This window comes from Dermochelys coriacea, chromosome 1 (genome assembly GCF_009764565.3).
Source record: "Dermochelys coriacea isolate rDerCor1 chromosome 1, rDerCor1.pri.v4, whole genome shotgun sequence".
Taxonomy (NCBI): domain Eukaryota; kingdom Metazoa; phylum Chordata; order Testudines; family Dermochelyidae; genus Dermochelys; species Dermochelys coriacea.
The window spans coordinates 41,691,738-41,710,084 of NC_050068.2; the positions used below are offsets into that span (position 1 = coordinate 41,691,738).

The 18,347-nt window shown below is 37.7% G+C and overlaps 1 protein-coding gene across 1 annotated transcript in view; it reads left to right on the forward strand.

Moving 5' to 3' along the window:
• Positions 1-18,347, forward strand: part of SGCG (sarcoglycan gamma) — a 146,000-nt gene that overhangs the window by 100,392 nt on the left and 27,261 nt on the right. Inside the window, exon 7 of the mRNA XM_038371571.2 lies at positions 10,568-10,640. Coding sequence (XP_038227499.2) covers positions 10,568-10,640 — 73 coding nt within the window. The remainder of the gene's footprint in view (positions 1-10,567; positions 10,641-18,347) is intronic.

Below are 18,347 nucleotides of genomic sequence, written 5' to 3' on the forward strand. Positions count from 1 at the left end.
TAGGTTTTACACTCACTCAGTGCTCACCTTTGCATTGGTGTAAATGAGCCGTGAAGAATCGGCACGAGACTCCCCTCTGTGGAACAATAGTGCATACCTTGGGGCTGTAAACCAATGGTTGTATTGCTAATAATGCTTTTGAGCTGCCATGACTCGAGGGGTGAGGTTGCAATGGAATCCCTAGGAGTCCCTCTAAAATCTGGTGGGATCCAGGGCTATAGGAAGCATGATTCCTGGCCTCTCTTGATCATGCTGCACCCCTACATCCCAGTGCTGCAGTTTAGGGAGCAATGTACAGAAGGGGAAATACCTGCCGTAGTAGTTTAGAGTGAGCCATGGAGTGGCGGCCATGGTCTGAGCACTACCTGGAGATCTGTGACCCCATGTTGAAGGCCCATGATTCCTCATACCATTCCTCTGACCTTTGTATCACTGACAAACTTTATCATTAATTTTGTTTTTTTCCAGGTTCTTACTAAAAATGTTAAATAACATAGGGCCAAGAATCAATCCTTGTGGGACCCCAATAGAAGTAGCCCCACTCAATGATTATTCCCTGTTTACAATCACATTTTGAGACTTACCAGTTTGCCAGTTTTTAATCCATTTAATGTGTGTCATGTTGACTGTATGGTACTAGTTTCTTAATCAAAATACCATGCAATACCAAGCAAATGCCTTCCAGGCATCTAAGAATATTACACAAACATTTTTCCCTTTATGAAACATAGTTATCTCATCAAAAACATATAAAAGATATATAAATATGCAATGTCACAATATAGTTTCCAAGGCAATAATGTATAAGTGTTATAGATGGTGCATGGAGAGGTGAATAGTTTTCTGTTAATAGTTTGGTTTTTGTATTTGAAATGTAACCGTACATTTTAATTTCCTGGCTTTCAGATGGGGTGTGTGTGTGTTAAACCACAGTTCTCAGTTACATATTTTCCTTTTAAATTAATGATACATACTACAGCCTTCATTTCAGCTTTACTCAGTTTGGGGTTTTTTGGTTTGAAAAGAGTGCTAATATCCATGTTGAAAGGTGATAGTCAGCAATACCTCTTAAAAGTTTTGTCTAATGTTGGCTGTGGGTCTAGTTGATAATCAGACAACATTTAGCATCACTGAAAAAAGCTTTTTTTCAGAACCTGTCCACATTTATGAAATATGATGTGCAAAATAAAACTGCATATTGTTACAACTTGCGACCATTTCTTTTGACATAGATAAATAAATAATAAATAGCAATCAGATGTGTGCAAAACTAGTGAACAAGCTTACAGCCAAATGCAGAGTATAAGTGGAGCAGACACAGAGATAAGTTACCAAGTAGCACAGGGAAAACATGAAAATGCAAGGAAAAATGCACCAAAATTCATGCAGAAACAAATGCACAAATACAAAGCAGGGGAGACAGACAAAATGCAAAGGAAAACCTGTAGATACTATGGAGAAAAATATGATGGAAAATGCCCTCCATATGGCAATAACTGTGGCAAGAGGAAACATGTCCTTGCTTGCAAACAGAAAAGCAAAGAAGAATGCACCATATTGAGGAAGCAAGCAATGGCTCACAGGATGAACCTTTGCATGTATATGACATTAATGTAATGCAAAATAGCAGAAGTAAATGATTTGTAATGCTCAAACTCTCACCAGATGAAAAGACAAGGTAGGACCACATAAACAAACAGGAAATTGAATGCCAAATAGATAGTGGGGCATCAGTTAATGTGCTGGGTAACAGGATGAACCTTTGCATGTATACGACATTAATGTAATGCAAAATAGCAGAAGTAAATGATTTGTAATGCTCAAACTCTCACCAGATGAAAAGACAAGGTAGGACCACATAAACAAACAGGAAATTGAATGCCAAATAGATAGTGGGGCATCAGTTAATGTGCTGGGTAACAAAGATTTCCTCATTATTATGCAAGAGAAGGAATCAAAATTGCAACCAACTAAAACTAAATTACAATTATACAATGTCATGATCATAATCCCACCAGGATAATGTAAATTGCAAGCAGAATACCAAGAAAAAGTATATAAGCTAAATTTCAGATAGTACAGATAACACAGAAATCACTACTTACAGTTAAAACAAATGAATTCATGCATGAACTTAGTGACACTAAATCCAGGATAAATGATTTATTCATGCTACAGGAATTCAGTCAGCAACCTGAAGGGGTCAGGAAGGTATTCCCCCCTGTGTATTCTGGTGGGTGTGGTTTGGTCTCTTTCCTCTGAAGCATCAGAGATTGCCATGGCAGGAAATGGGAGACCGGACAGGGTGTACCAGTGCTCTGAGGTGGTACTGAGGATCTTTTATTTCAGGTGATTGGCTAGCTGTTCTTGCTCGTGTGCTCAGAGTCTAACTAATCTCTATATGTGGGATTGGAAAAGAATTTTCCCTCAGGTCAGATTGGCAGTGACTTTGGATTTTCTTTTTTTTTTTGCCTTCCTCTGCAGTCGGTGGCTGGGGGTCACTTGGCAGGATTATCTGAGTATAATTTTACTTAATAATTTCCCTGCCATTGCAGGGACCTCAGATGTTGGTGCACCTTAGTCCGTCCTAATTTCTCCATGTGACACATAATAGTCTAGTTTCCTATGGGCTCTAATACTTTGGTCTAATTTCAGTTGTTGGGTTTAGTGTGTAGATGCTGGGAGGTGTTGGTGGCCTATGACATACAGGAAGTCAGATTAGATTATTTGATGCTGCCTTCTGGTTCTAAACTCTGTGATTCATATAATAGACACACAAGCAAAACAAAAAACATGTCCAGAGCAGATAATCCACTGTGGCATCCCAAGAGCAAAGCTGTTAAAAGATTGCCATGATGTTTCTACCTCACTTCCTCTGCCATTGCATTAAGAGAAACAAATAATGGGAGTAATAAAACGAATGGAAAAAGAAGGCTAAAAATAGAAAACATATGGAAAAAAAGACTTTGCTAAAGTCAGAGGGTCAACAAGTTGGATAATCAGTGTAGTAGCCATTGAGAAGTCAGGAAAGTGATGCATTTGCATAGACCCTGGTAACCTAAACAAAGCACTAAAAAAGGCTCACTACTATAAACCTGTAAGCGCAGAAATGTTACCTGACCTGACAACAGCAAAAATAGTCTCAGTACTTGATTCCAAATTTGGATATTGGGATATTGATACTGGATAAGGAAAGCAGCTAACCAGGGGTGGCCCAAGACTAGCTGCCAGCAACTGGCACCCTATGCGAACCATGCAATCGGTGCCCCCAAGTCCCAAGGGCAGATCTAGGCTGAGGTTTTGAGTAAACTGGGAAACATTTTGCCCCTTTTTTCCTTTTAATTTTTTAAGCGTTTTTTTTAAACAGGCTTAATTATTCGGTTTGTCCGTCCATCTGTCCAGCCAATGTTTCTGAGATCAGATAAAACAGAGACACAAAATTTTCAGAATAGATTTGTGCACAACAGCTAAATGATATTTCAGTCCAATTTCAAATAAAAATGCATTAAAAATGTTAATTTTTATTACAAATCCAAAATCATCCATTACACTATCCTGCTTTAACTGCCTTTACCACTATATCCAATATAGAAAGAAATAAGAAAGCTCTTTTTAACTTTAACCTGTATTTACAAAGCACTCCAAATAAAAAACATTCTGTGCTCTTAAAACATGACTTCTTTTGCTTTAAGTTTTGAAAATTCAGTCACTATTTATTTTAAATCCAGTTTACCAGCTCTATTGACATTGTGGCAAGTCCAACAAGTCTCTTTTGAACCATTGTTGAACGCAGATATGCTTTTATCAATTTTAACTTTGAGAAGCTAAGTTCCCCACTAGCTATGGAAACTGGCAAAGTTAAGAGAATGTGTAGCAATATAAAAATGTTTGGAAAACTGTTTGTGTTTGTTTTCACAAACTTTAGTACTTCTTCAGGAGTGGAATGTTTCTTAAGTCATCTTGAAAAAGCCTGAAGCTCACTACACAAATCTGTAGCATCAATGTCTTTTGAATTTTCATGAGTCAATGCCAACTCCAGTTTTAAATAAAATTCTCTTATCTGTTTTGCTGTTTTCTTTTGCAAGCTGTGGCTATCACATAGAAAGCCAAATACTGACTCTAGCTGCTGCATCTGTTGAAATCTTTTGTCAACTGAGTGAATAGCAGTATCAAGGACTGCAAAGTAGAAATTCACTTTGACCTTTGTTTTGGGTTCTGAATGGATGTGTCTTATCCTTCATACGAAAACTGCTGTTTCTTTTGCCGAATGCGAACTGGCTCCAGTTCAAATTCTGTTGGAAAGTCTATTTCTTCAGCAAGCTTGAGAGAATCTACTGGTGTTCTTTCAAACCCTTCATCGCTTCTGAATTCCTCCAGAATATTTTAGTTTGCTGCAGTTTTTGAATAGCAGAATGTATGTTCAAGTTTTTTTCCTGAAGCTGCTTACTAGTAAGGTTAATCTTGAAAAGGAATCATACCACAAAATGAATGAAGTCACAAATTTGAAGTTGGAAAGGCCATTTGCAAGAGCTTCTGCATCTGAACGTGCCGTATTGCCAGATGATCTAGTAAAGGTAGTATCAGAAATTTCAATTGGGGCATCATAAATGTTTCCAAGTTCATAGCAAAGAGGCTTCAAAGCATCAATGTGACTCTCCCATCTTGTCTAAGTGGTTTCACAGTTAGAGAATTTACATGATAAGTCAGAATCTCCCAACAGCATGTTGAGCCTGAGGAAAAACACACAAACACATTGCATCAGGTCAAAGAAATTGCTTGCCTCCAAACAGCATTTAGCAGCATCATTGACAACCAAATTCAGAGAATGCCCTAGGATTGATTTTCATCATTCTCTTTTGCACACCATTGTCTTTACCCTTCCTATTACTTCCATTATCATAGCCTTGGCCATGTAAGTTTTCAACAGATAATGACATTGTTTCAAGCTCTTATAGAATAATTTCAGTCATAAATGCTCCAGTCGCCTCCTTCAGTAGTACGAAACCCAAAAAATGTTCCTTTATGAGCACTTCAACATTATCTTCATGTGCAGACTTTTTCATATCCACAAAATAGATCATCGTCATTTATTCAACATGACTCGCATCTGGCGTACAGTCCAGTATTATTGAAAAGTATTTTGCAGAATGAGCAGCTTCTACAACTTTCTTTTTAATGGCATTTTCAAGGATTTGAATTCATAGATTCATAGATACTAAGGTCAGAAGGGACCATTCTGATCATCTAGTCTGACCTCCTGCACAGTGCAGGCCACAGAATCTCACCCACCCACTCCTATGAAAAACCTCACCTATGTCTGAGCTATTGAAGTCCTTAAATCATGGTTTAAAGACTTCAAGGAGCAGAGAAGCCTCCCTCAAGTCACCCATGCGCCATGCTACAGAGGAAGGCGAAAAACCTCCAGGGCCTCTCCAATCTGCCCTGGAGGAAAATTCCTTCCCGACCCCAAATATGGCAATCAGCTAAACCCTGAGCATATGGGCAAGATTCACCACCCAGATACTACAGAAAATTCTTTCCTGGGTAACTCAGATCCCATCCATCTAATATCCCATCTCAGGGGATTAGTCCTATTTACCCTGAATATTTAAAGATCAATTACTTACCAAAATTCCATTATCCCATCATACCATCTCCTCCATAAACTTATCAAGTAGAATCTTAAAACCAGATAGATCTTTTGCCCCCACTGCTTCCCTTGGAAGGCTATTCCAAAACTTCACTCCTCTGATGGTTAGAAACCTTCATCTGATTTCAAGTCTAAACTTCCTGGTGGCCAGTTTATACCCATTTGTTCTTGTGTCCACATTGGTGCTGAGCTTAAAAAATTCCTCTCCCTCTCCTGTATTTATCCCTCTGATATATTTATAGAGAGCAATCATATCTCCCCTCAACCTTCTTTTAGCTAGGCTAAACAAGCCAAGCTCCTTAAGTCTCCTTTCATAAGACAAGTTTTCCATTCCTCGGATCATCCTAGTAGCCCTTCTCTGTACCTGCTCCAGTTTGAATTCATCCTTTTTGAACATGGGAGACCAGAACTGCACACAGTATTCTAGGTGAGGTCTCACCAGTGCCTTGTATAATGGTACTAAAACCTCCTTATCCCTACTGGAAATGCCTCTCCTGATGCATCCCAAAATCGCATTAGCTTTTTTCACAGCCATATCACATTGGCAGCTCATAGTCATCCTATGATCAACCAATACTCCAAGGTCCTTCTCCTCTTCTGTTACTTCTAATTGATGCGTCCCCAACTTATAACTAAAATTCTTGTTATTAATCCCTAAATGCATAACCTTACACTTCTCACTATTACATTTCATCCTATTACTATTACTCCAGTTTACAAAGTCATCCAGATCCCCCTGTATAATATCCCGATCCTTCTCCGAATTGGCAATACCTCCCAGCTTTGTATCATCTGCAAACTTTATTAGCACACTCCCACTTTTTGTGCCAAGGTCAGTAATAAAAAGATTAAATAAGATTGGTCCCAAAACCGATCCCTGAGGAACTCCACTGGTAATCTCCCTCCAACCTGACAGTTCTCCTTTCAGTAGGACCCGTTGCAGTCTCCCCTTTAACCAATTCCTTATCCACCTTTTGATGTTCATATTGATCCCCATCTTCTCCAATTTAACTAATAATTCCCCATGTGGCACGGTATCAAATGCCTTACTGAAATCTAGGTAAATTAGATCCACTGCATTTCCTTTATCTAAAAAATCTGTTACTTTTTCAAAAAAGGAGATTAGGTTGGTTTGGCACGATCTACCTTTTGTAAAACCAAGTTGTATTTTGTCCCATTTACCATTGACTTCAATGTCCTTAACTAATTTCTCCTTTAAAATTTTATCCAGGACCTTCCATACTACAGATGTCAAACTAACTGGCCTGTAGTTACCCAGATCACTTTTTTTTCCTTTCTTAAAAATAGGAACTATATTAGCAATTCTCCAATCATTCGGTACTACTCCTGAGTTTACAGATTCATTAAAAATTCTTGCTAATGGGCTTGCAATTTAAGGTGCCAATTCCTTTAATATTCTTAGATATTAAGAATATCCAAGTTTTTGGGATGCATCAGGAGAGGCATTTCCAGTAGGGATAAGGCGGTTTTAGTACCATTATACAAGGCACTGGTGAGATCTCACCTAGAATACCGTGTGCAGTTCTGGTCTCCCATGTTCAAAAAGGATGAATTCAAACTGGAGCAGGTACAGAGAAGGGCTACTAGGATGATCCGAGGAATGGAAAACTTGTCTTATGAAAGGAGACTTAAGGAGCTTGGCTTGTTTAGCCTAACTAAAAGAAGGTTGAGGGGAGATATGATTGCTCTCTATAAATATATCAGAGGGATAAATACAGGAGAGGGAGAGGAATTAGTTCATTCTGCATATTTTTTCCTATGTAATGAACCTGTGTTTCATGATCAGTTATTTTATGTAGATACTCCTTCATGACTGGATCAAACAAAGCTAGGTATTCAACAAATTTTAAAAGTTTCTATTACCTGAAGCATAGAATTTTTCATTTCTACCGTGGCCGCGGAATGCTAAATTTTGCCCACCGAGAACTCTCACTAAAGCAATCAGATGCTCTAATATTTGTTGCCAATATTCTTCTTTTTCCTTCATTACACATAAATTTTCTTCATGAATAGTTTTTCCTTTTTTCTATTGTAATTCAAGTTCTTTCCAATTTTGAAAACATTCCAAATATTCTGTACTACTTTCATGTGAAGAGAGAATTGAAGATATGTGTTTCCAGTCCTTTGAACCATTTTCAGTAAGTGATGTACCAATTGCTTGATTTCTAAACAACTTGCAGCAAAAGCAAAATACAGAGTCCTTCGACACTGAATATTGTAACCAGTTTAGATGAATTTCTTCCCCATTAATGAGGTTTCTCTTGTAATGATGAGCAGAGAATTTTCTTTTATTTCCATCCTTAGGGAAGGGAAATTCATGAACTTGTTCGGGTCCATGTTCCATGAGAATTTGCCACACATTGTCATCACATCTGGGCCATGAGGCTGGGTCATAATGTAACTTATTTGTAATTGCCTCATCCTTTCTTCCTTCTACTTCATTTACTTCAATTTCTGCATGTGTCTCTGAAGGTGAATACATTTTCTCCACTTCCATATCAGTCTGATGCTGTGAGCTGCCTTCATCTAAAAAATAAGTTTCCATCATCTTGAGTTTCCAAACTGCTTTTTTGTGGATGTGAGGTACCCTGATCTCAAAGTAATATACCTTCATCTTGATGTTCCAGATTGCTTTCATGCTTCCACTGCTAACCTTCTATCCAAGTAAAATTTCTTCACCTGGATGCTATGAACTGCTTCCATCTTTATTTGGATTAAAGAGAAGAGATTTCAGAAAGGATCCCTGCTGTTTTGCTTGGTTCTTTTCCTTCTCAGCCTTTCGTTTACGATACTCAGCTCCTGAGGGTTTTCTTTTTTCTTTTCTGCCATGGGGCATTTGAATATTGTTATGTACTAACTGTGCTCCCGACGGCAAGCATTATAGTGTTACGGTTGGCTGACACACCACATGGTTGGTGATTTAAACCACATTGCAGCCATCCCAACACATCTTTTCACTGCTTAAAGGTTCAATGATTAGTAACATACACTCATTTACCTATTAAAACAGTTAGTTACAGTGTTTACACGGAAACAAAATGACCTTTTTCATCATTATAACCCGACACCGGTTGTTTGGAAAGTAATACCCTTCCTCACGGTTACCTGCTTGGAGTGTGATGTAGTCTATTAAGTGTTAAGGGCTGTTACTTTTCTTTTATGGACCCACACATCTCCTGGGTGTGGGGTTCTGTCCCAGCTAGTGATGCCGAGATCACTTAGAGAGATTAATGAGTCTGCTCTACAGCCTTAGCTAACAGCCATATGGCTTTTAGCTCATGCAGTAGAGGCTCAGGCATTAAGCTCCAGAAGTCCGAGGTTCAATCCCACCCACTGACAACTGGGGTCTGTTAGTGTTACAAGTAGGGGCTCATCCAGCATTTAAAAGGGGAAGTCTCTGAAGCTCGGGATGCGTTTCCTCAGCTAGGGGAAGTATGTAACCCACACACCTCCTGGGTGTGATGTTCCGTCCCGTCTAGTGGCACCGAGACTATGTAGAGAGAGATGAATGTGTCTGCTCTATGGGCTTATGGCTTTTAGCTCCTGCAGTAGAGGCTCATGCATTTAGCTCTAGAGGCCCCAGGTTCAATTCCACCCGCCGACAACTGGGGTCTGTTGGCATCACATAATCTCTACACAGCATGGCCTTTGGGGGTCAGTTCAGACATCTGCATCTGTTGATCTCAGGTGGACTGTGGCAGTACTGTGGATATATTTTAGACCTGAATTTGCAGTATAGTATAATACAGTGCTACATCAAATTGTAGCCAAAGAGCATTATTAACCCAGTTTTGTCTTAACCTATAAGCATGCGCTCTCCATTATCTCTCGCATAGATAAGCACATCCTTGTGCAGTAACTGGAGTTCTTCGAGATGTGTGTCCCTGTGGGTGCTCCACTATCCGCCCTCCTCCCTTCTACTTCAGAGTTCACAGTGAGGATTCTGCAGACAAGAAAAGGAACTGGAGGGCTCAGGTTGTGCATGTGCTACATATGGCGGTAACGACACCATGAGATGCTATTGCACACATGCGACCCAAGCGGACACTGCTTCCATAAATCTCCGATCAACGGCACCGAGACCCACTGCCACCTAAAGTGGAGCACCCACAGGGGCACACATCTTGAAGAACTCCAGTTACTACACAAGGTGAGTAACCTTTCCTTTTTGTCTCTGCCACCAGATTGTTTTTGTTAGAGCAATGCAGAAATATGAGCTTAATATTCAGGGATTACTGTCTTGAACTCATGTTATGATTCTTTTATGGTTATCATTCACAAGTTATAATAAATGTCTGTAACTAAGGTTTAAATTGTTCATTTTGTGGTCAAAATTGGTGTTTCCCTGTCTTTTTTTTTTTTTTTTTTTTTTAGTGCTGAAAGTCTGTGCTTTACTCACCAATTTAGTTTAAAGACAGGGAAGTCTAAATAATTGGTGGTGTTACCTACTGGCTACCATACAGTATGATGCAATACCTGAGAAGAAATTTCAGTCCAAACTCTGAATATCTTTGTGTTTGTGGTATTGTACAAGACTTAAATATTTTCAAAAGACTTGTGAGGCTTCAGTTATGCAGCTACTATTAATTTTAATGCAAATCTCATATTTAAATCCTACCCAACCATTTGAATATGAAGAGGTCACTGTAGTAACTATCTCAACAATTTATTTGTAAATTTCAAGAGGATTTTGTATTCATTTTGAGGATTTGTATTTGCACTCTTCACTTTGCCTTTTTCTTCTTCTTCTAGTATTGGCCTCAGAACTTTAAACATATTGTTAATATATCTGCCTTGATATTAATGTATGGAAATCTAATTTATGATACTGCAATAGCGTAAGAAAATTGTACACTGATTTGCACATTTTCCATTATATGTTTTCCTGTTTTTCAGGTCCAGAAGGGGTCCTTTTTGAACATTCTGTAGAGACACCACTCGTCAGAGCAGAGGCTTTTAAACCACTTAGGTAAGAACTTCTGCATAAAAAAAAGTCTTTTATGTAAAATATAATTATCTACAGATATTCACATTTTCTTTTAGGTAAACATAAATGTGACCATCAGGGCATTCCAACAATATTTACAGTAATTGCTGGTAATACTATTCCCTTTTCGTCCTACTTTGTGACTTATTTATGTTCTATTATTTTGAGGATTCACATAGAGATGAATTTCTGAGATTGATCATTGGTATATATTCATGATGAGTATATTAATGATCACTAAAGTAATGTACTGTTTTTAAAGCTTTTAATTTCCCTTATCTAAACTTGTACTTGACTTTATTTGGAACACTTAAAGTAACATTTACATTTTTCTTTATTACGGTATAGTAGAAGTCGTTTATCTGCATTAAGTTAAAACAATACTTCATCACTGTCCAATAGTTATGTCGTCAAGATTTTTTTTGGACAAATCTTGTACTAGGGAAAAAATGGCCTCCACAGTGGTATTTGGCACAAGCCAATAGAAAACCTCTGCAGAAATGCAGACTTTGAAGGATGTGTGTGGTGGTTCTCAGTCAAGCCACACAACCCAAGGAAAGGATGACTGGCCACTTAAATATAAAAAAGTCCAGCTCTGTAGCATTAAGGAGTATTTTCTGGCAAGAAAATTACTTTAAATGAGTTCTGCACATGTCACGTTACAGATCTCCCTAATCCTGGGATATTGTTCTTTCACACACAGTGCTGTGAATTTTAGGGTATTTTAGCCAAAGCAAATCATGTTTGGATTGTGGTGAGGAGATGAATTCACTCTACATTCAGCATGTGATAGTCTTATACTTAATTTTTAAAGAGCTATGTCAAAGATCAGGGTAAGAGGGAAAGAGACAACTCCTCCACCCACACTAGCTCTCTCATTCACTCACTTCCAGTCTGCTGCTTCAGGAGGGACTCCCTCTTCTGTGGTTTCATTCCCTGGGCTCCTTCTTTACTCTGATCACTATTTTGGGTGGGGGGGGGAAATCTTTAAGGTTCATGGGCCTTTCTTCATGTCACTGGCTGAACTTCCAAACTGGATAGTTAAATTTGAAGAAAAGCCTTCAAGATACTTGAAGTGTACTGAAAAGTTGACCTTCATGGCTAAGCATACCCTCTGCAGTATCTGTTTAGTGAGTTGGCCATGCCAACTAAAAGCACAGGTTCAGCTCTAGAATGTTACCTTGAGTTGCCAGTGCGCAAGTGGAATGACTAAAATCCCAACTAGTTGTCCATGTTCAATATATTGAGTTAGTGGGATCAGAAACTGTTCCAAACTCTATTTATTTAAAATTTATTTTATAATTATAATAGTTTGAGTTTATAAGTTCTGTTTTTCATTGTTTTGGCATCAAGTTATTCCAAATTTAAATCTGTATCTCCCGTTCAGATTAGCTTGATAGGGACCAAGCTATATCACTTACTCCCTCACCTCAAATATCACAATGCCTTTTTAGAGTCTAATTTAATATTCTGCTCTTCATCCTCCTAGTGGTTCTTCTGGTCAAATGATTATATTCTGCAGGCTGTCTCACAGGCTAATGTGATATTAATTGGTTAAGGGTGTAGCAAGTAGTACTAAAGGTACTGAGACTTGAAGAAAAACCATCAGCCTCAAATGTATTTGTGGCCCTGTGTGTCAAAGGTGTTTTAACTGCAAAGAATTTAATGTTCATACCCTTCAATTTATAGCATATGCATTGAGACCTTCATTGTTCTCTGTGTATGTCATTAGGGTTTAGTGCATCAATGTTGACGCAAATGTCTTTCTCAATTACACAGTCTCCTGGATTTGTAACTCTAGTGTTGAATTTCAAAAGAGACTGATTTATTTGATAAGAATTGACAAGTTTGTTAGACCACATCTTCTTGTTGATAAATAATGGAGACAGGGCAGTGCCATTACTCTTGCCTTGGTGTGTGTCTTTTCATTATCCCATGTTCTTTAGAAAGTGAAGCAATACAAATGGAGTCCTTTCCAGATTAAGTGGCTGCATTCATAAGTCTCACTCAGAAGGAAAAGGAGGTGTGGGTTCACTTTTTTTATACCCCTAGTAAGAAGGAAAAGTGGTAGAGAGTTACAGTGCCCATCACCTGTTTTTAATCCCACCTTTCAAATTAGACAAAAGATCATAAAAGCTGCAATAACACAGACCAAAAATCTTCTTAATTTAAGTAAGTTCTAGTTCTAGCCTTTCAAATGCCGAGAGAGAGAGAAATTCTACCTTGAGATGGAAACAGATGCCCTAGTTTTCCTAAAGTTAGAGTCAGAATTCAAACATTCTCTTCATTGTGATGCCAATACTTTTTTTCTTTTATAATTTATAATACTTTGGTGTTCTTCTTCTTTTATACTTTATATCCCTAAATAACATGCAGCTCATGTTTAGAGGTTGTCATTGTAAGGCATATTGTTCATTTCCTATGATATAAATTATTTTTGTTTTCTAATACTAAAGTAATATTTAGACAGTTTTTCACCTGTTACATTTAGATATACAAATCCTTTATAAACCTCAACATAATTTGTCTGAGCTAGGCATTCACATTTTTGGAGTGTGAGATGCTTCAGTTTTTAGGATAACAGTTGTCTACTCTATATGTTCTCCCTGCTGTATAGTTTATCTGTGTGTCCTGCTTATCCAACCTTCTGGGCAGCAATAAGATAGTTACCTAACATCTAAGATCAGAACTAATTTTCATCTGATATTGGCCTTTAAATAGGTGTCTTAGAGCCATACAAGTAGATCTTCTGAGCATAAATCCTATTGGTCAGAGTGAATCACTTTTAGTGCAATCAGTTCTGGGCATTTTGCCAGTACTCTGTCCAAGACTTTTATATCCACGCTCACAAGTGAGGTGAGAATATGACCTACACAGCTCCACACTTTTGTTAAATTTTAATATCACCATAATTATTAACTGTAATAATAATAATGTTCTCAGTATTCCAGAGAGTTGAACCTTTGTCAAAGTTTTATTATAAGTATATTGTACACATAAAATGTTATCAAGGTATCTGAGAAATTCCTATAAAATTAACCATTGAATTATTTTTCCAGATTATGAATTCTTAATGGCCTTCAGGATATTCTGAAGAGGTTTCAAATTCTAGCCCGGTTTTTAACAAGAGATATTGTGTTGGACATTCCTCTGAATCTTTAAATGATAACTTGAGGATGCTCCCTGTTTTGAAAAAATGTCTGTATCTAAGGCTAAAAGGCACCAAGGGAATAGATGTTTATTAGCCTAAGATGTAGTAATCGTACACTTTATAGTACCTTGAGAATATGATTATGCTGAAGTATTTTATCACCCCCTCACATTGTACTTAGTTACTGTAAATCTATCTGCTGTGATTGGCTGCTGCTATCAGAACTCTCCATGTAAATGTTCACAACAAATATGGCCCCCACAGCACTCTTCTTAGTATTTCCTCCCCAATGATGAAGGCTTAGCCCCTTTCCCGCCCAGTAAAATGACTTTGTTTTGTAAACCGATTATATGCTTGTATGAGTTAAATGCGTAATAGGGTGGGGATAGGGTCAGAAACTGAAGTAGTCATGTTTCTTATGGATATATAGATAATAATTCTGAGGGAAACACACAGAGAGCTGTATAGTGGCTAACCAGAGAGAATGATTTGTAAAATCATTGTTTGATTATTGCAATAATACAAATGCCTACATGCTAACTGCCTAATAATGGCTCTCAATTAATCAAAGTACAGGGATTAGTATTTTTCGTCATAATGCAAATTAGAAACATCAACCAATCACAGTGGAATGAATTACATAACTGAAAAGTAATTCTACAATTGTGTCTCAGTAACTGTATAGCATTTCTGTTCTCTGATGGTGAGACAATTCCATTGCAGTATAATTTTTATAAACACTGTCATTAATTTGCTTGGTGTATATTCATGCTTATATACTTTTTCATTCTCAGGTTGGTTAAAAAAACATGAAGTACTTCGTTATTGCAGTTTGAATTATTCTGTTCTCTTCAGTTAGTGCACTAATAAAATCTATGAAAAGAGTTAAAATAGCTGGTATTTTCTATCTTTCCAGGGACACCACTTCTGGTCATGTAATTAAGAAATACCTCAATTTGTCTCTGTTAGAAGCTGGGTACCAATTTTACATACTTCTGCACATTGATTATATTTGAAAATACTTTGAGTTCTAATGTGAAAAGAATTTTTCCAGGTATACTACTTTTGTTCTGTTATGGCCTACAAGTTATACAGCTATTTTTTTTAGATTAATCTAATTATAATAGTAAAACTCTGACTTACTAAGTGAGGTTGCATTTTCTAGTTTCATTGCTATTCTTCAACTCATTTCTAATATTTCGTCTCATCATCTATATTCCCAACACCTTTTCAGAGTCTCTTGAAATATATTTTTAAACACTGTCTCTCACATGCTTGATTAGGTCCTATTTTAATGCTGTTTATTTTTATTTCTTGAGACATATTCGGATCATTAGGTAAAGTGGGTGAATATAAAACATTCATTTCATATAGGTAAGAGTTTTTTGTGGTCCACCATTGTCATGATAGAAAGAGAACAACATAGGACAAAACAGGCCTATTCACTGATTTTCCTTGAGTAGTATATCTCACTGCAGAGTTGTGTTTGATCCAGTAGAGACATGGAGTTAGTCTAGAGCTGTCAATCCCAATGACAAATGCCTCAAAGCACTGTCCCCTTTTTATATATGTCCTGAAGTTCTGCTGCCATGGAATCTATGATGCAATATCAGACTCCCTTTCCAGTGAGGAATTAAATCTTATTTGTCTCATTTTAGAGACATTTATTAATTTTTTTAATTTTCAAATTATCATCTTATGTGTTGGGGGCAGTCACTTTTAGCAACTTATGCCTATTTTTGACAACTATAAACTACCTGCAAAGCTCTGTCTAATAGGCTCTTTGTTAAGAATTGCAAAAAGAAAAGGAGTACTTGTGGCACCTTAGAGACTAACAAATTTATTAGAGCATAAGCTTTCGTGAGCTACAGCTCACTTCATCGGATGCATTTGGTGGAAAAAACAGAGGAGAGATTTATATACACACACACAGAGAACATGAAACAATGGGTTTATCATACACACTGTAAGGAGAGTGATCATTTAAGATAAGCCATCACCAACAGCAGGGGGGGGAAAGGAGGAAAACCTTTCATGGTGACAAGCAGGTAGGCTAATTCCAGCAGTTAACAAGAATATCAGAGGAACCGTGGGGGGTGGGGTGGGAGGGAGAAATACCATGGGGAAATAGTTTTACTTTGTGTAATGACTCATCCATTCCCAGTCTCTATTCAAGCCTAAGTTAATTGTATCCAGTTTGCAAATTAATTCCAATTCAGCAGTCTCTCGTTGGAGTCTGTTTTTGAAGCTTTTTTGTTGAAGTATAGCCACTCTTAGGTCTGTGATCGAGTGATCGAGCTTTCATCCAGATCATACCACTCGATCCATTGTCTACAGCCAAGCGCTACGATATAACCGCATTTGCTCCAACCCCTCAGACAGAGACAAACACCTACAAGATCTCTATCATGCATTCCTACAACTACAATACCCACCTGCTGAAGTGAAGAAACAGATTGACAGAGCCAGAAGAGTACCCAGAAGTCACCTACTACAGGACAGGCCCAACAAAGAAAACAACAGAACGCCACTAGCCATCACCTTCAGCCCCCAACTAAAACCTCTCCAACGCATCATCAAGGATCTACAACCTATCCTGAAGGACGAGCCATCGCTCTCTCAGATCTTGGGAGACAGACCAGTCCTTGCTTACAGACAGCCCCCCAATCTGAAGCAAATACTCACCAGCAAGCACACACCACACAACAGAACCACTAACCCAGGAACCTATCCTTGCAACAAAGCCCGTTGCCAACTCTGTCCACATATCTATTCAGGGGATACCATCATAGGGCCTAATCACATCAGCCACACTACCAGAGGCTCGTTCACCTGCGCATCTACCAATGTGATATATGCCATCATGTGCCAGCAATGCCCCTCTGCCATGTACATTGGCCAAACTGGACAGTCTCTACGTAAAAGAATGAATGGACACAAATCAGACGTCAAGAATTATAACATTCAAAAACCAGTTGGAGAACACTTCAATCTCTCTGGTCACTCGATCACAGACCTAAGAGTGGCTATACTTCAACAAAAAAGCTTCAAAAACAGACTCCAACGAGAGACTGCTGAATTGGAATTAATTTGCAAACTGGATACAATGAACTTAGGCTTGAATAGAGACTGGGAATGGATGAGTCATTACACAAAGTAAAACTATTTCCCCATGGTATTTCTCCCTCCCACCCCACCCCCCACTGTTCCTCTGATATTCTTGTTAACTGCTGGAATTAGCCTACCTGCTTGTCACCATGAAAGGTTTTCCTCCTTTCCCCCCCCTGCTGTGGGTGATGGCTTATCTTAAGTGATCACTCTCCTTACAGTGTGTATGATAAACCCATTGTTTCATGTTCTCTGTGTGTGTGTATATAAATCTCTCCTCTGTTTTTTCCACCAAATGCATCCGATGAAGTGAGCTGTAGCTCACGAAAGCTTATGCTCTAATAAATTTGTTAGTCTCTAAGGTGCCACAAGTACTCCTTTTCTTTTTGCGAATACAGACTAACACGGCTGCTACTCTGAAACCTGTTAAGAATTGCAGTCTGTATCATCTTAAATATAAATTAACAAATATAGTAGGTATTGACTAAAAGGTGGAGTCAATTGTTTGACTACACTCATGGTTCATTCTTAAAAATGTTTGAGACCAAATAACTGGACTTAGCCAAATTTATTGTCTAAAGACAAAGCAGTAAAATACAAAAAGGAGACATACATACTCTCATTCCAGGAAGCAAATCTTATCACACAGCATGTTTACCTTCCATAGAAGGTATGTTTCTAAGATATGCATTTCAGCTAGTAGTATTTATAGTATGATTTTACAAGTTACAAAACTCTTTACTCAACACTAAAATCTAACCCACTAGTTCTATACTTTCCTTATCTCCTCTTTTGGATACCAGCTGGGTGTAGAGGTATATCCCAATCTGTGCTAGGACATACCATTCATGCATAATGTAACTTTTTGCATAATACTCATTAATGTGGTGTATATTACGCCTAACATATGTGTATTGGCTAACATAGGTCAAGTTTTTCTTTCATGCCTGAGAGTAAATGTCTTTATTTTTGTTTTTATTACTTTGTATGAAGTTTTGGTTAGTCTTGGTTGATTTACAGGTTATAACATAAGTATACATTTGTTATCATAATATAGAAACACACACACACACACACACACACACTGCACAAACAACTAACTTTCAGAGGTTTTATAAGTAAGTTTGTATAACTTATAATGTTCAAAATTTAAATATCTTCTATTCAGTAAAGAAAAATTTGCTTACACAGTAAAAAAATGCATGACAATTTTAAACTGGGAGTGAATATTTACAACAGAATTATAAACTTCTGAAAATAAAGGTTCAGAATGGAAATACTAATAGAACTTTTAACTATAGTAGTACAAATAGTACCTTTAATAGAGAGTAAACCTTTATGACGGAATATGTTGCATTATAGTATAATTAAAGTCATTCAAAAGCTATGCTGGAAGCATCTGTGAAATGCCAGATTCAATCACATTCACT